This window comes from Rhinichthys klamathensis, unplaced genomic scaffold, assembly GCF_029890125.1.
Source record: "Rhinichthys klamathensis goyatoka isolate OS25496 unplaced genomic scaffold, OSU_Roscu_1.1 h1tg000055l_1, whole genome shotgun sequence".
Lineage (NCBI taxonomy): Eukaryota > Metazoa > Chordata > Actinopteri > Cypriniformes > Leuciscidae > Rhinichthys > Rhinichthys klamathensis.
Window position 1 is genome coordinate 6,769,499 of NW_026606600.1, and position 19,239 is coordinate 6,788,737.

The 19,239-nt window shown below is 40.0% G+C and overlaps 1 protein-coding gene across 8 annotated transcripts in view; it reads left to right on the plus strand.

Moving 5' to 3' along the window:
- znf536 (zinc finger protein 536) overlaps positions 1 to 19,239 on the plus strand; it is a 193,308-nt gene that overhangs the window by 89,489 nt on the left and 84,580 nt on the right. For 7 of the 8 annotated variants that reach the window (XM_056248487.1, XM_056248491.1, XM_056248493.1 and 4 more), the window contains one exon: positions 5,755 to 8,006. In XM_056248487.1, the coding sequence (XP_056104462.1) occupies positions 5,756 to 8,006 (2,251 nt within the window). In that variant the 5' untranslated portion in view covers position 5,755. Of the gene's footprint in view, positions 1 to 1,909; positions 2,149 to 5,754; positions 8,007 to 19,239 lie in introns of those variants that run through there. The other variant, XM_056248492.1, reaches the window with a different exon arrangement.

Sequence of the window (19,239 nt, forward strand, 5' to 3'; positions counted from 1 at the left end):
ATGTTCTCTTAAGATGCTCTCAATGACATATTGTGCGAGACACACCGACAGAGACTGAGAGAGTTTTGCGGGTTGAGCTAACAGAAGGTAGAACTGTGTAGAGAGGAAGGTGTATTTGTAACTGTAACAATTCGTCTGTGGTGGTGTCGCAACCCATGAACTAGGTATAATTAGGTCACTTACTGTCTTACCACAAATAAGAAAACAACCTGCATCATGCAGCGAGCTGTTTGCTGGATGAGAACGAGTTTGCCTTTCACAGGCTGCGTGCGTTTCTTCTGTTTGATTCAGTTTCGGTCTTGTGCTGGGAACCTTTGCTTAATGCCTCATTACAGCCACTAATAATCCAGTTCAGTCAAAGAGCATCGAGAGGAAGAAAAACAAGCCACGTTTTATTGGATTAATTAGAACTATTCTGAAGACCACCTGCAACAGACTAAACACGAGCAGAGAAGGAGAGAGCGGAGGACAGATCGGACCTCGCTGATAAGCGCGCAATGATTTTAACTATCGCTATCGGTTTATGATTTTGTTATTGTGCGTTTCTGGCCATATTCCCATAACTGCATAACACGGAGTGCCGTTTCCATCCATTAAATATGCAACATATGGCAGCCATTTTCAAAACACCAAACAGTTCATTCCCTTTTGCTTTATACGGGGGCCGCTAATGATTCAGAGGAAATAAAACTGACTTTTGCACTTTCTGTAAATAATGATTGATTTATCAATAACGATGACCTCTTTCATAATTAATTAATCAGCTACTGCATAGTAATTAGTCAATGGATTTTGGTCGATAAAGCTTCATAATAACAGAGCAGCTAATGGCCTTGCGATCTATATTTTTATTTTTATTTCAACTCGCAAATACTTTGACTTCGGTTTGTTTTACTTGTTGATGGATTTTTCCCTTGAAACTACAGTTTTCTGTAAATGTACACATTCTTTACCCAAACATGGATGCAGAAGGACACCAAAATTAGGTTATATAAAGACGCAAAGCCCGAAAGAGCCAGATCTGCTCTGTGTTATTTGATTTAGGGCTTGAACATGCTGTGTAATCTAGAACATTTAAGGATTAGATGGGTTTTATGTCCTCTCTGAGGTTAGCTGTACACTTAAAAACTCTTTGTTCAGAGCCCCTTCAAGGCTGAAGTTTACTTGCGTGTTAGTGAGTTTGTGTGTATTTATGTGTGTTTTAAACGGAACCTTGATTCTGCCCTCCATGTTGATTTGTGAGAGGCCACTAGAGGATCAGCTCAAGGACGTGAACGCGCACAGGTACCTCAAGTTTAATGTAATATTTTGTCGCTACAGTGGCCTTAATTTAGCCGCGTTCTCCTTGACGTCCCAAAATCAAAGCCTGGCCCTCCAGAAAGCAATCTAAATGCCAGATAATGCAACACATATTCATGCACTTTGCAAAGCTTACTGCAGACTTTATCAGAAACCACAATCAGTTCAAATATCTTAGAAATACCTTTGTTAAACGTCAGTGCATCACACTTGCCACAAAATGCACTGATGTGTTTGCGTTTCTACTAGTAGATCCTGCTATATGCTTATACAGTTGTTTTGACGTAATGTTAAGGCAGAAATCATACAATATGTTCCCTGGAGTTAACAACAATGGCCCTGCTTGACAAAGCAAAGATAAGAAGAGAAGGACAGCAGTCTGATGGTGGCGTTTGCACCCTCTAATTAAGATGTGGTTTGCAGAGCTTGCAAGAGTGAACAGAAAGTGATGTAAAGTGAGGTAAAGATAAGACATAAATCCGGTTGTTTTGCCATGTTGCTTGTAAGGCTCAGTATTAACCACAGACTGTAAAGCTGCATGCCACTGGGCCCTGTGTGACAGTGCTCTAAAGGAAGTCTCAGTGGCTTTTCAAGAGACGCGGCGGCGGTGCACGCGTTAATTAGAGCACGCTGCTGCTGTTACGCTACGTGTGACAGGTAGTATCAGGCCACTGAGACTCCATCGTTTCGTCTAGCTCCTGGCTAACCCAACTGCCCCAGCCCTAAGAAAGAGAGAGAGGAAGAGGAGGGGGAGAGCGAGACGGGGGGTCTGGGACAAGGAGCCACCACCGTGTTTGCTGTCAGGCCTACATGCTGTGGGCCATGACTCAATGGCACTGATCCAAATAGGTGAGGCATTAGCATTTCTAACAGAGGAAAGATTGGCAGTGAAACTTTGCAGGGCATCCTACAAATGCAGATAACAGAGACAAGCATCACTGAAGAAATATTGAAAAACAGAATGCTGAAACCTTAAATGTGCTGTAGATTTATGAAATTGGGTGTTTTAAATGTACTCCTAGGTATAGCTGTAAATGAAAAATCACATGGAAATATGAAGAACTGAGTTGTGCTTAACATTTTTTTAATCTTTTTTTCTGAATTAAAATAACAGCGTATGCAATTTTTGACAAAATGCCCTCCAAATGTGCTTGCTGCTCTGCAAATTTGGTTTTGGAGGCATTTTCAGATTTGTATTAAGCATGCCGATGTTTAAGAGCAGATGTATTTAGATTTTAATGACTTTGTTTCGTTTGAGATAAGGCTTTTGGCTTGGAGTTTCTGCTAATTATACTGTGGAAAATATGCACTTTACTGATAATTGTTCCGTAGTGATGCCTCCCTTAAAGTATTCCCAGTATCAAATTTATTTATTAATGTATTCATTTCTTTATTTATTTATAGATGCTCTCTAAAATATTGCAGACTGTGTGTGTTATTGTTTGCGGGTCTATGTGTGTCAGGCGTCTACGTTCACATATGAATTTAATACTTTGTCTGCCTCTGCAGAAGTGAGTGTTTGTGTGTGTGTGTGTGTGTGTGTGTGTGTGTGTGTGTGTGTGTGTGTGTGTGTGTGACACCTCTTTAACCATATGAAATGTCCTTTTTAATCAGAAAAAAAAATGAAATGACTTGGGAGCAAGGAAGGCATATTAATGCACTTAATTTGCATATAGTCGTCAGGCGAGGCTATGTTCAAAAACAAACTGGATTCGTCAGTTCATTTCACATTGTTCCTTTGTCTATCTGCCTTTGTTATATGGTAAAGATAAAGAAGGAAATCAAATTGAAGAAAAGGGCAAGCAGTTATCTCTCCAAATGAGCAACTGCTCATCATGCCTCGCTTAAATCATAGATTTCTATTGCAGAAGGCATGCTAGCCACATTCAAAAAGGGCCTCGTCTGATATCTGCCAGGATTTGCTGTGATGTCGACAAAAGCAATTTGAACAACTCGCTACCCAAAGAAACTCCAAAGTCATGAGGCATCGCACTAAACCTAAACATCACCCAGCATTTTTAGGCCTTTGTCTGAAGACCGTTGCTTTAATTAGATGACCTGGCAGAGCGAACCGTCCGTGATTTATATTTGTCTTGCATTTACTCCTGTATTACTTTTTGCTGAATATCAAAAATCCTCACAGAACTGCTTAGCCATGTATAATTTGCAGCGCACGTGCTTACCCGCGTGAGTGTGTTTATAACACACCCAGTATTTAAATACATAATACACCTACAGTGTATTGTTCACATCCAGATTCCAGCATTTTTTTCTTTTAAATTCCTCGGAGTTATAGCTCTGGACAAAAGAGGAATGGCATTCAGCTGCAACCCACAGTGTGTTTAGCAGCGACTGGAAGTGGCCTCAGTGTTTTTATTCATGTTGGAGAGATAAGACTGCAACCGACATGGTGTAGGAAGAGCAAATAGCTAAAGAACAGGCGGCCCTTATTAGAGTTCTTATGAGAGCATCAGCAAATATGTGCTCCAAGCCCACTGCCTTCGACTGCAGACTGTGTGTGTAGTCTCTGGTTTGATAGTCGTTGTGTATTTGTCTCCGCAAGTGCACTTTTTTTCTTTTCTTTTTTGTACCAGACCAATAGGTTCATCGTTGTTGGCATTGCTGCTGCCTGTCAACAAAAAAATCAGTTGTTTGTTTCCCTGTGCAGTGGGTCATGTGAAGAAAAAAAATTGCCCAGGAGCTGTCATACTGCCATGAGGAAAAGTGAAATATAATGTGTCAGCAGCCCATAGACTGAAGGTGCTGAGTCATTAGGTAGTCCCTCTCTAATAAGTAAACTGGGTCAATCTGCACCATTTAAAAGGTTTAGTAATGACCAAAGGGTGTGGGTTCCCCGGCCCAGAACACTTTACCCTTCCTGAGGCACTGAGTGTGTGAGAAAGACAAACCAGCATGTGTTTCCAAATAATGCAGAGAAATTCTGGATGTAGTTCCCTGAATACCTGCTCTTGCTCTTGTCTTTGTTTAAATGACCACAGTGCATTTACTTCACATTCATAATCATGTGTTAAAGCGCATAGCCACTGTTACCAGGCAGCATACTAATCAGCTTAATGAGATATTATACAATATTTTGTTGACCAAAGCAAAACTCACTTTATTGTTTCTGAAGCTTGACCCTGTCAGTTGCAGGGGAATGCAGCAACATCATTATCCTTCCTTAAGATGGTGAATAGCATGCTAAATAAGCACTAGCCATCCAGATGACAACAGGCACTGCTCATGTATTGTTTTTAGTCTGACGGTTCATTGGGCCACACTGTGGCCATTTTAAATAACTGGGAAGCCTCTGATACTTTGGGAACCCTTTCAATAACGCCAACTGTTGTTTTCTTCTCATCGGAAGCCATACGAGAGTGAGAGAACAGAGAGAGGGAAAAAAAGAAGGTGAACACAGAATGATTTGCATCAAACGTAATGTGCCTCTTAATGGAAAATTACGCCAAGACAAGTGTCGCAGCAGTGAGATAAGGGCTTGTGTTTACTGGAGTAACCCCTTGGTTTTAAGTGCTATTGTTAATATCATAATTGTAGTATTGCGGCAGCTTCATGACAATACCATTGCTCCGTTTCATTAAGGCGTGTAATTGGAGGGATTCTGATAGGATGGGACCAAGTAGCTTAATTATGCGGCGCCTTGCCGTGTTTACTGGGTAATTATTGCCTCCAAAATTGTGTTACTGTTTGAGAAAAAGTTCTGGGAGTTGCAGCTTCTCTCCCCAAGTGTGAGAGTACATGTAGTACTTCATAAATCAGAGGGAGATGAACTCACTCTTTTTTTTCTTCACACTTGTCACTGAAGTGCAGTCATCGTTGTTAACCATTTCCTCACACCATACTCAGACTGCTGACACACAAAGGGGTACTCAAGAATGAACTGAATTAACTGCCGTATGGTGTGATTTCCTTTGCCAGACAATGCAGTATATAATCTGAGATATAGATCCACACAAACGAATATAACTAGAGTTTTGTTTCCAAACCTACACCCACTTCAGCAAAAAAATAAAACACCTTTGTGTCTGCGCTGATGCCTAAGACAGACTTTGACGCTGCGATGCTATTTAACTCGGAAATATGATCTTCACCACACTATACAGTATCTCAAAATGTATGAGAGAAAAGGTCTTTATTTTTCATGAAAATTGAGAGCAGAGTGGATGTTTTTCATGAACAGTTCTAAGACAATGGTAAAGTTAAGTTCAGGTGTGCTCAACCTGTTCTGTCCAAAGCATTGTACCTTTACTTCTATTGTTAATATGTGTTACTATTTACATGATGTTCCGCATATCATTTTACTTTCAATTATATATTGTGCTGTGTTTTCTGTTGGTTGTGCACAGAGATAATACAACAAGTGTATTAGTGGTGCCTTTTTACTGCATACCTCTGAATAGTGGACTCAATACCTGTTCTGTGTCTTTTCTCCTTTAGGATGGAGGACTCTAGTTTGTGCCTTGGTGTATCCTCGGTGGTCTCGGACGCTGACACCCATCTCAGCAACGCAGTACTTAATGGCCGCTACCCAATCAGTCAGAAACTGCATCAGCTGACTGCTCAGCTGGGTCATGCCTTTCCTGAACTACAGAGTCGCCAACAGATCCCAGAGGAAAAGGCAGCCACCCCACTGGATGAGAAAACCCATGCTGCCTTAGCTAGTCAGCCAATAAGCAGTCAGATGGCCTTACTGGCCAACCAGCTTAACCGTGACATGGATGTGGGAGCCCTGAGTGGTCTCAATGGCCGTGTTGATTTGCAACAATTTCTCAATGGGCAGAACTTAGGAATCATGTCCCAGATGAATGATATAGAAGATGATGCCCGCAAGAACCGTAAATACCCCTGTCCACTATGTGGCAAGCGCTTCCGCTTCAACAGCATTCTGTCTCTTCATATGCGTACACACACTGGAGAGAAGCCCTTCAAATGCCCTTATTGTGACCACCGAGCTGCTCAAAAGGGTAACCTGAAGATTCACCTCCGCACCCATAAACTGGGAAATCTAGGTAAGGGCCGTGGTCGTGTACGTGAGGAAAACAGGCTTCTTCATGAACTAGAAGAGAGGGCCATTTTACGTGATAAGCAAATGAGGAACAGCTTGCTGCAGCCCTCTCAACCTCTTCCACCCCAATTGGGTATCCAGAGTCACAACCAGCAACAGCCTGGTTCTGCCTGTGGCCTGCTCACTCCAACCAGTATCGGGGGCTCGCCTGATGGACTGACCCAGCCATCTGCCTCACCTAAGCCCACAGGTACCAACCTGCAAGATGAGCAAGCCCTCAACCCAGCCCAAGGATTCCGGTGCACTTTTTGCAAGGGTAAATTCAAGAAGCGTGAGGAGCTAGAGCGCCACATTCGCATTCTTCACAAGCCCTACAAGTGTACCCTATGTGAATTTGCTGCTTCCCAGGAGGAGGATCTCATCAGCCATGTGGAGAAAACCCATATTACAGCTGAATCAGCCCAGGGACAGGGTACAGGACCTGGCAGTGGAGAGAAGCCCGCCAATGAATTTCGCTGTGAGGTTTGTAGCCAGGTCTTCAGCCAAGCTTGGTTTCTGAAAGGCCACATGCGGAAACACAAGGACTCCTTTGAACATTGCTGCCAAATCTGTGGACGGCGTTTCAAGGAGCCCTGGTTCCTAAAGAATCACATGAAGGTACATCTAAACAAGCTTGTCATAAAGAACAAGCCCCCTGTTGGTGGAGGAGCTGATGAAGATAGGCCCTCTGTGAACAGCATGAGCAGCCTGGCTCAAGAAGCCCACGCCAACCTGTATTCACGATACATTTCTTGTCTGCAAAGTGGCTTCCTCACACCTGACAAACAAGGCCTGGCTGAACAGCAGCACCAGATGCTGGCCAAGGCTGGTATAGCTATGAAGGAGAAGGAAATGCTTGGAAAGCTCCTGAGCCCAATGGCCAGCATGGGCCACGGCTTAGGGGAAAATGAAAAGCGCTCACTTTTGGGTTGCCTGAACCTTGTGCCCCCTCTAAAGTCAAGCTGTATGGAACGCTTGCAAGCCGCAGCTAAGGTGGCAGAGATGGACCCCCTGAACAGCTATCAAGCCTGGCAAATCATGGCACGTGGAATGGCTATGGAACGCTCCTTCATGCCAAAAGAGCAGCATCATGGGGGTCACGGACAAGAAGATGAACTTGCCAGTGCAGCTGGGATGGTTCACTTTGGGAAAGATAAGCTTGAGCATCCTACCTTAGGCTCTAGTGATGGTTCCAAGCAGAAGCAACATCCTGATCTCCTTCATGGAGTGAAGACAAGTGGAGGCATGATGTCCTTGAAAGATGAGGGTGTAAGCTTTGATACCCACCGTGAGTTCTTGCCTCACCATGGGGGTCTGGGCCTAGGCCAAGGGCTTGAGTACAGCCTGGCTGGCCTGAAAGAGAAAGCAACTGAGTGTCCTGACTGTGGCAGAGTCTTTAGAACCTACCACCAGATGGTGGTCCACTCCCGGGTGCACAACAAGGAACGTCGAACCCTAGAGGAGAGCTCCCAGCATGGTCTGGACGAAAGGCGTGGCTCAGCTAGCGACCCTGAATCTCAGTCCATCAGCCGATCCACCACCCCAGGATCCTCCAATGTGACAGAGGAAAGTGGTGCTGGAGGTGGACACTCCCAAACAGGCAGTGTTCAGGATGACAGTCCCCACCCTTCTTCTCCATCTTCAGGTAAGACATTTTTAAGATGGTTTAAGAAAGCCCACAGCATCAAGAATAAAACTTTAATACCATAAATACCTTAAATTTGGTTTTCAGTCTGCCGTTACAGGAACAAAATTGTGTGATGTTCACAGGATTCAGTTCTGTTAAATCAATACATTTAAATAGCAATTATCTAATGGAAGTTTTACAAAGTAGCACAATTACAACCCTAAGAGAGCTATTTCACAGTGGGATGGAACAACTGAGGAAGAAACCTTGGGATGCCAATTGGTGAGATGGCAGTATCAAGTGGTTCAGATCCATACATGGCACTAGCATACTAGCTGTGTCTACCAAGGAGGCTCCATCAGATATTGGTCTTAAACCCTAAAAGCATGATTCCTATATTCTCTTCAATGCATAAGTCTGACAATTGAATGTTACTGTTCAAATATCCATCAAACACCCTTAAAAGGAGTTAGTATCTTTATTTACTGTCTTCTTAAACAAATTAATTAATGAGGTTTCCGTACTTTGGCTATCCTTCGGCATCAATTAATTTATCCATTAAATATAAAGTTAACAATGAAAATAAAAATCTGTATTCTATTCTCACAATAGAAAGCCTATGTGGATGTACGGACATGTTACGAGTGATTAAAACATCCTGGTGCTCGGGAGAGGGACAGCAAACCCGCCCCATCTGAGGAACTCTGAGCTTTTGAGATAAAATGTATGTTTAGTGGGATTAAGTGAAGCTGCAGCTAATGATTACAGAAGTTTTAAAGGTAACTTTCTCATTCCTTGGGGTGGTACACCACTGTTAAGCAGCCTGGCTGTTAATTAGGTCACGTCTATGTGATAATCAGTTAGCTTAAGCTAAACAAGACACTAATTAAAGATATACATATAAAGCAGGTCAAAAAAATGAACTTCATTTGCTGGGTAAAATGTGCTTTTAAGTCATCAAAAAAGAGAAAAAATGGCTAAGCTTAAGGCTCTAAGCAACTTAATTTCAACAGCAAAGAAGAAATTGTTTATTTATTCCCAGTCCTTATCACCCTCATGTAGTGAGATGAGTTTGAACATGCAATGGGCTATGTTTATTTTAATCTAAGGAATAATAACAGACAACCCCCACCCCAATTAGGAATTAATGAAAATGAGAAGAAGATAAAACCTATTTTCTTTACAGAGACTATTAAACCTAAACACTCGTCAATAGAAAGGAGGGTATGTTACGGAAGTAATTATCTAGTGAATTTTAATGCAGGAAGTTTTCTTTCTTTAGCAGCTCTCTTACTACTACTTAGAGATTTAGCTCATGGCCTTTTATAAACTCTTCTCAAGCTTTTGTTGGATTGGCAGGGTATTTGGAATTAAAGTGATTAGTGTTTAATAATAAAAATGTTAAGCACTAACTGAATCATGGGACAGAGAATGAAAATACAATTTATTTATTGATTCTTTGGCACTCTCATAGCTTTTATTGTACATAAGTAGACCAGTTTTAATAAACACAAATCTGAGAAATTGGTTATGTGATGTTTTGCCAATGTCACCATTACTTAATATTTCCTCTCTCTCTTACCATCTATCATTTGCATGCTCTTTTGCTGTATACTCTGTAGGTTTATGTACTTTGTATACTCTCTCTCTCTCTCTCTCTCTCTCTCTCTCTCTCTCTCTCTCTCTCTCTCTCTCTCTCTCTCTCTCTCTCTCTCTCTCTCTCTCTCTCTCTCTCTCTCTTAAATAATGACAGATTCTCAGTTTAATTGAGATCTTGGATGTGGCCTAATGTTTTGTATCATTTCATCTTGCTTGAAATCCCCCTACTTTTTTTTAGCAGACTGAAATCGGTCCCCTTGCAGACTTTCCCAATATTGTGGCCCATCCTCTGTTCCTTATATTTGAACAAACTCCAAACATCCTCTCACATGATTCTTGAGTCTGGCTTCTTTTGTGCCCCCCACCCCACTGAAGCTCTGTAACTCTGTAGGTTACATTCTTGTTCGCACAGTTTTCTAGTCTATATCTGGGTGTTTTGATGTCACTTTTTGGTTGCGTTTTGTCACGATAGTCCGCTTTAGACATTCTATCTATAAGTAACTTTGCAACCACATGTCAACTAACACATGTATTAATTTGCAACTACATGTCAACTAACTCTTATTAGAGTAGACTGTAAGGTTAGGGTTAATGGAATGAGTTGACATGTACTTGCAAAATGACTTAAAGTCAGAATGTCTGTTGAGGGACCATCAAACTAAAGTGTTAGCAGATATTGAGAAGACTACTTGTACTCTAATGACTGGTAGTTGACATGTAGTTGCAAAGTTACTTATTGTTAGTAGAATGTAAAAGTGGACCATCAAAATAACGTTATACCCACTTTTCTCATAATTTCACTAGTAAGGCTCACTAGCACAACAAAACACTTTTAGTAATTTATGTATTTATTGAATGCATTATTATTTTTGCTTAATCTAACTTTATTAATCCATCTATATATATATATATATTTTATTATACCTGCTCCCTCCCCATCTCTCTATTCACCCTGCGTGTGAGTTAGTGTCAAGGTAGAGTGTGATCACCAGCTGAAATCCCACATCGCTGCCCAGCTCAGTTGGAGCAGGCAGGGAGCTCTCACTGTGCAGCGGGCATAATGCCAGACCCCCCTCTTGTTTTGAGATTGACCTTCAGGTTTCTTTGCTTGCAAGCACAGGGAGATGCGTGTTTATTGGGGAATTATGCCATAGTAAGGGGCAGTTTGGCAGATTCTCTGACATACTTATTTAAAAGTATGCATACACAAGGGGCTGCGCTCTCAGGCCATGGCACAAAACATGTGCTCACCAAAACCCTTACAAGCTAAAGGTGTGATGTACAGGGAAGGAAGTGTTGCACTGTCTGTTTGCCTAACAGTGCTTTAATGTTTAATGCAGTGTTTCTTTATTAGCCCAGCATTTGTATAAGGTGGAGAAAAGTATTTCTTCTCTCATCAAGATAATTTCATTTCTATTTAATTTTTGACTTTTGAATAGGATGGATAAAAACAAGAAAATACATGTCATGGCCTGGTTTTATATATGTATATGTGTGTGCGTGTTTTATTTTTTTTGGGGGGGAGGAAGGGTGTATGTTTATGTATTATGCAACAGGATGTGGCATGTCATACCTCTGTTTTACTTTTAATATCTCACACGTTCCTCTAACCCAAAGAGAACAGACTTCCTTTATAATGTGTCGATTTTATTTGCTTTTTTTTCTTTACCCTCTCTTTAACATACGGCAGATTCATCTGCTGTCTTCTTTCAGCAAGCTCACCCAACCTCTAAACCACCTACCCACTGCAATTTTGAGTTAAACTTGAATTACAGTAATCAACAATAACATCTCAACTGTGAAAGAAGGTCGACACAATCGCTTTTGTCTTTGACACTGCACTTGTTTAAACACAGAGAGAGACAGATAAAAAGGGGGAAAAAAACTTGCCTCAGAAATGTCCTCTAAAGGCCTTTTTCCTCTCCTCTCAATAATCAACCTTAAATATGCTTATGTGCAATAGAATTTCCAGCCTCTGTACATCTCTTCCACCTCTTTCCTTCTCTCTTTTTTAGTTTATTACATTTTCCCCCATTCTCTTTTATTTCTTATTACCATTACAAGATTGGCTTGACTGAGGAGGGGATCTATTGTTATTTCAGATTCCGCAGTCTGAATTGGGCTTCATAAACAAGGGGGGCTCATTCCTGATAGTGTTTCTGAATTCATTATTGTGTGATTTTGAGTGACAGCTGAGAGAGAGAGAGAGAGAGAGAGAGAGAGAGAGAGAGAGAGAGAGAGAGAGAGAGAGAGAGAGAGAGAGAGAGAGAGAGAGAGAGAGAGAGGGAGAGTCAATAGAGAGAGAGAGAGAGAGAGAGAGAGAGAGAGAGAGAGAGAGGGAGAGTCAATAGAGAGAGAGAGAGAGAGAGAGAGAGAGAGAGAGAGAGAGAGAGAGAGAGAGAGAGAGAGAGAGAAGAGGAAGTCTTTAACAGAAACACAGTGAATGGAAAAACACAACATTATATATAAACACACATGCTGATCAATGTTGTTGTGTGTGTGTGTGTATATATATATATATATACACTACCGTTCAAAAGTTTGGGGTCGGTACGATTTTAAATACTTTAAAAAGAATTATCTTCTGCTAACCATGGCTGCGCTTATTTGATTAAAAATACAACAAAAATCAGTTATAGTATTAAATATTATTCCAGTGTAAATCAGCTGTTTTCTGTGTGAATATATAGTAAAGTGTAATTTATTCCTGTGATCAAAGCTGAATTTTCAGCATCACCAGTGTCAGTGTCTTCAGTGTCAAATGATCCTTCACAAATCAGTATAATATGAGGATTTGATGCTCAAGAAACATTTATTATTATTATCAATGTTGAAACAGTTGTTGGTCTGTCAGTTGTACAGTTTTTTTTTTTTTTTTTAGGATTCTTTGATGAATAGGAAGTTCAAAAGACTTTTGTAACATTATAAATGTCTTTACTGTCACTTTCGATCAAATTAATTATTCCTTGATAAATAAAAGTATTGATTTCTTTCCTCCAAAAAAAAAAAAAAAAATTCTCACTGACCCCAAACTTTTGAACGGTAGTGTATATATACACACACACACACACACACACACACACACCCAGAGTAGTTACATAGCTTGACAATGAATTTAGATTGACTACACTATACACTTTCAAAGACTTTGGTGTAGGATTTACTTTATAAACAACTTTTCTTGCACGGAAAGAGCACGTAAAACATTAAATTAAATGTGAAATTTTGAAAACACTTAAATAGTATTCTTGTAAAAAAAAAAACTTCAATAATCTTTGCTCTTTTACAGTGTATATTTATAGCCAGTACACATGAATATTTCCTGTGTGACACCCATGAAATGCTTATTAGGATCAGACTCCTCCTTTGTATTTGATTCAAGACATCCTTAGACGTGTTTCTTGTACGACTAACTTGAGAAAACCAAGTGAAAAAGCATCCTTTTTCTACTGCCTGATCTCCGTTGCTTAAGGCTTCAAAACCTGCCTTGTCTTTTTCCTCCAGTTGAGAATCCCCCATGTCTAAATATTGTTAAGAGGAAGAGCATTTTAACATGGCAAGGATTATCAGTATATCCCCAGGTCTTTACGGCTTGCCGCCGTTTTGGGCGAAACACTTGCTCCATACAAATTGAAATTGGATTTGCCAATGGATGCCTTAGGTTATAAAGCATGGATATTCATCTAATTACACAATTACAAATTGGAGTAATTACATATGCAGACTTGCTGTACAATGTAATTGTGGTGTAATTAAAGTCGAAATAACCCAAACTGCTTTGCAAAATGCACGACTATCCACAGCGAAGCAAACCTGTTCATCCTTTCTGACCTATGGCATCAGTTTTATGCAGATGTTTATTGCTTTACTTGTTAAATAAATATGCAAATTTAGAGAAGAATAAATTGTTACCCATGCTCAAATTTTGTTGTTTTTGTAACACTGTTTGAGTGGTCAAGAACTCAGGGGCGTAGCCATCATTTCAAAAGTGAGGGGGACAGAATGTCAAGTTTAATACCAGTTTTTTTTTTTTTCAGACTTTTGTTGACAGATTTTTGCTTAATTGGCTTAGTATGCTATTTATTTTTAAAGCAATAAAACAGAAAGAAAGTTGTCCAGTACTTTATATTGCACATGCAGGGTTTTTCCTGGCTTAAAATAAGGTGGTAAAATCCTGATCATGTATTTAATCAGATTATAAAATGTGTATTTTTCGTAGGCCATCATATCTACTGTGTTACCCACAGTATTTTTGTAGGTGGATCTCGGTACTTCTAGGGGGTAAGAAAATTGTGTACATTATAAAGATAAATTCATTACTCTGGTGCACTTTGAGTCCCCCGAATCCGCTGTTAAAAATAAATAATCCAACTGCCCAAACATATGATATTCTCATATCTGATCACCGCATTACAATTATTCAAATTATCAGTGTTAAACATGATAATATGGTTAAATATCACACTGAAGCTGATTTAAAAATAACGTTTATTAAAATAAAAGTTCGTCTTTTGGCAAAATTACATTTTCTTACTAGCCTAAACAAAGTCTGTCTTACTAAACTAAAACTTTCAAATTGAAAATCTTCAAACTTCAAGCTTTTAAAACTAGGCCTACTTCAAACTTTCTAGTTAGGCTTTTTCAAGAAAACTTTATCTAATTGTAAAGTGTTACCAAATTATGATAAACAGCATGTACACATGTTACAACGCTGCATGATTCAAGCAGATCGTGGCTGTTAATGCATGAAAATACAAATTCAGCATTAACATTCACCATGTTAATTCTCATTTGAAGGGCTTTGATAACATATCTGTGAAAATAAAATGCATTACGAGTAAAAAAAATATTGCATGTTTCTTCGGATAGTGAATTTACAACAAAACCTGTTAATTATTCAACAAGAGAAATAGGCGGAGTTATTCATCATTGTGAAACACAATTCGGATACTACATGACAACTTACTTACAGTGCTTGACTTTTTCGTGAAAATGGAGTGAAGAGTTTTTTGCCATTTTGAACTCGAATGGATTCGGCGCGGGTGCGAGCATGGGCGTGTCGTAGGCTAATGCACGATTGACTGATTACCATGGAAACGTGAAAGTCACGTATGTAGATAGACTATCCTTGACTCTTTGGACACGTCCCCCCCCCCCCTCGTCCCCCGCGCAATCTACGGCCTATATATATGCGATTAGGCTTCTGAATGTCCGCACATCTTATAAAGTCTGTTGTGACTGAAAAATAAGTTGATCCGAGCCCCAAAATTACATGGAATAGCTTTTATGAGACAAAAAAACGTATTACTTATCATTAACGGCATCTCTGTCATATTCTCTCTCCTCCTCCTCCTCCTCCTCCTCCTCCTCTCTTTTTCTCTTTCTTTAATTTTCTCTTTTGCTCTTCTAAATCTTTAAAACGAGGACAGACTACATTTCTCTCTCTCATGTGCTAATTAGGAACTGTAGACCTTGGAAGAATTATGTCAATGTTTATTCCTATCATTCACCTTCATTATAGTTCGCGCCCTCTGCCCTCTCACCCAGCATGCATCACGCTCACTTTTTTTCCACACTTCTCCTATTTTATCTAAATGTTTCATTCAGTCTTCCTATGCAGTTTCTGCAGCTCAGAGCTCCACTCTTAAATCTGTCGCCTTTTTTTTTTAAGTGTTATAATGTAAAAAAAAATACAAATGTCATGGTGTGTGAGAAAATTGTTATTATACTGCTTTATTTAAGTACAGTGGGTCAGGACTCTGGTGTCTTTAAATGAAAAAAGTTCTATTCAACGTGTTAATTGTCAGTGTGCTCTGTTGATTGACGTGTCTTAGATAAATGTAGACTTAGTATTTTTGTGCACGCTTGAACAATAAAAGGGCAATTTATTTCCCCTTAGCAGCAGCTCATTTGATTTCTCTGTTTCGCATGCTCACTTTTTCTCTATTTCCCTTGTTATACTCTCGCTCGTCTTCTCTCGCTTTTTCCCTCCTTTTCTGTCAATTTGTAAATATTACCCATGGTGGGAATTAGCATAGCTTTTTTTCTTTTTACTATATTTAAAATTCCAATTGTATTCCAAAGTGTATATGAAAGAGCTTCCGTGAGTGTCGTCTCTGTGCTCACCGTACCCCCGTGAGGCTATCAACGGGCAGTCCTTATGAAACATTTATCAGTCTGTTTTATGTCTTAATGATCCTGTTAGGATTCCCTGCTTGGTTATGGAGACAACGGCGAGCTATGTACTGCTCGGAGAAAGAGAAAGAGAAAGAGAAAAAGAGAGAGAGAGAGAGAGAGAGAGAGAGAGAGAGAGAGAGAGAGAGAGAGAGAGAGAGAGAGAGAGAGAGAGAGAGAGAGAGAGAGAGAGTAAGCTGCATGCAGTATACCAGATTTTAATTCCGTGTCTTTGCCAAAACATTGCTTACCTTTGCATACAAGCCTCCTTGGCAGGGCCGTGCTTTTTCATCAGTCTCTTCATTTTCTGTTTTATGTTTTTATAATTAAAACATAATATTTATCTTTCTCCAACAGAAGGCTGTCGTACTGGGGGAGGCAGAGAGTTTGAATATTAATATTTTAAATGCATCAATGTGACGTATTTCAGCTGACTGGAAAGGTGTCATCACTTTAAGTGAGATAATGGGGTCTTGTATGCTATTAAATGTACTTGTTAGAAAAAGAAAAAAAACATCTTAACTGAGGCATGTCAAAATATCATCAGGTTGCTCATTTTCCTTTAATCAAATAGTTTTGAATTAGTTTGCGCTAAAGTAGATGCAAAGTGTCATTATTGACTATCACATTCTTAAATGTGGTAAAACAAAAAGTTTATTTGCTGAAGGGTTGATGGTGATGCTTTTTTTGTGTGAGCGGAGGTCGACAGCTGTCTAACTCTGTCAGAGCCGAATTCCTCTGGAATGAAACCACCTCTCTCTCTTTCTCTCTCTCAAACCAGTGCATACAAATGGCATATCTGGGTGGGAGGGCGCTTTGTTTGAACAAGTTAACTTTGGCATGATTGGGGTGCCTCCCGTGTGAAAGAGCAAGTGAATACATTGACCTTTGTCTCATTAAATATGGAGGACCAGCCATATGATACCATGACAGAAGAATCCTCCTTCTCCATTTGCCTCCTCTTCTCGCTGTCTCGCTCTCTCTTGTTTACCCGTCTTTCTCTCGCACAGTTGCGTAAACACAAGTTATAGAGGTGTAAAGCAAGAACATTATGTAGATTAAAAGCAGTATTTAGAGAGAAAGACACATGTGTCAAAGTCCCCCCCCCCCCCCCTTACCAGCCATGATGTGACGGGGTGGGGGGGCTTTACGGGCATTCATCATGCACTGATGAGTATCTCTCCCCTCTTCTTTCCCTCTCCCCCTCTGAACCCCATTGACAGGCCACATAAAAAAGCCTTTGTGTCAACATCACGGCACTGACATGAGGCAGATAATGACATGAAAAGTTTGCCTCTTCTTCTCCGCACCCCCCCCCCCCCCCCCTCCTCCCCTCCCCCATCTTCATTTTAGCGATAGTTATCTTCTAATCAAAGGCAAAAGAAGGGTAAAAAAAAAAAAAACTGGGCAAAAAAGTCCACGGATTAAGATCTTCATTTTCTCTTTTTTTCTGTCCTCTTTTTTTGAGCCTGTGCATTCCAATTGTTCTTAAAATATTTGGCAATGTCAATTAGTAAGTGAGCAGAGCTAGCTGATGAACACAATTTTCCACTAGACTGAGCACCCTATTGTTGTGGAGCGAGGAGCAGATTTCTGAGGTCATTATCATTCCCTGTTAGCCTGGCCCAGCTGCTCCTCTCGGCTTCAGCCAAACTCCACACCACGGCTCTGGTAGCAGGCAGCAACAGGGGGCCTAGAGAGAGAGAGAGAGAGAGAGAGAGAGAGAGAGAGAGAGAGAGAGAGAGAGAGAGAGAGAGAGAGAGAGAGAGAGAGAGAGATGGAGGGAGGGAGGGCTGGCATGAGAGAAAGAGAGAGGTAGCATGCTAAAGAAAAGGTGTGGCCGCGATGAAACGCAGGGATGGTTAGGAGGGCCGAGACGAGCAAATGATGGTCAGATCACACTAATAAAGCCTAAAGAGAAAGATTGAAAAAGACAGCTCCGCCGCGCGATGAAATTAGAGAGGAAGAAACGGGGGATAAAGAACAAGTGAGCGAGAGGATGGAGAAACAGAAGGAAAGAAACACGCCGCTTGGAGGGAATTAAAAAATCAGTCATACGCTTCTTGGAGCCGAACGCCGAACGCTGAGATTATGAAGGCAAAAGATTTGGATGGTAATGCAACTCGGGGAAATAAAGATCCAGAATGACATACTGCTCTGGTTGGGCAAACCTTTCCCCCAACAGACCCCTGTACTGGCAGGCAGGGGCAAGAGAGAGCAGCCCCAGTGAAGCCATCCTGTCTGCTGTAGAGTAACTACAATGAGGGAGATATGAACACATGGTGGAAGTGAGGCAGTTGTGAAAATGAATGCAGTTCTAAATGAGTAAAAACAAAAACTGTATGTGTTATGAGGAAGGAAAGCTCATGAATGTCTAAAATAATGATGGCGGCCAAAGGGTGGAGAGAGTGCATGTGAAAGAAATGCGAGAACCAGGGATGGGAACATGGGACGACTGAAAAATGGGGGGAAATATACATTAGCTGACATCATACTTTTGTATAAATAACACAGATTTATTCTAATTGCATGTAACTTCAGCATATTCATTCTCGCTCTTTCGTTGGCTCGCTTAAAAACTTTAGTTCTCGTGTGTTCAGATTCTATTAGGACGTGTGCGGAATGCATCATGCTGTTTATGTTTTCTTCCGCCAGGTTATTAAATTACATCAATTTAGTTGAATGCATGTTTTGATGATGAAGTTAAAGCAAGTAAACTACTGATATAAATGCTATAAAAGTTCTAAAATCTAGGCATTCAATTATATGTCATAAAATGTCTCGATTTGGCCAAATCTAAGCAGCAAAGTCCAAGACTTTATATTATGATTATACTTAGAATTCCTTCAATGCTTAAAAGTATGAATTATATAATTTCTTGTAATTAAACTGATATTATTTTACACACTGTTTGTGTGTGCTACCTATTATGATTTTTAAAGTGCAACATTAGCTTAGCTTAGCAGCATGGTAAAGTTGCAGTGCAATGGAAGTAGTGGCATAATTTTTCTTCTATTCTGTAATGTAAATCCAAGTATAATATATATTTTTTTAAATGTAATGCGGTGACTTAATTCTATCCATTGCTTGTTGATTATGTCATTTTCACTGGAAGACATTTTGATGAAACATTAAAATTAGTAAAACAATAAAACAATAAAAAAAACAATGCAAAATAATAAAAATAAACACAAATAAATAAATGAAATGCATACATGGATGAATCATACACAATAAGATTTTTTTAAGATGGGGTGATTTATACGATTTATAAAATCTTTTTATCGATTTATAAAAAACTTTAATGTCAAACTCTTGAAATCAGTTGTGAGTGGATTAACATCTGTGTGGTATGTGGAGTTTCTGCATACTTTGTAAAAAGTTTTTTTTCAGGTAACCTAAAAAAATATGTTTCATGTGGTAATGTACATTAACTCTGCTCATCAAAAATTATATTTAAGCTGACAAATTAGCCATT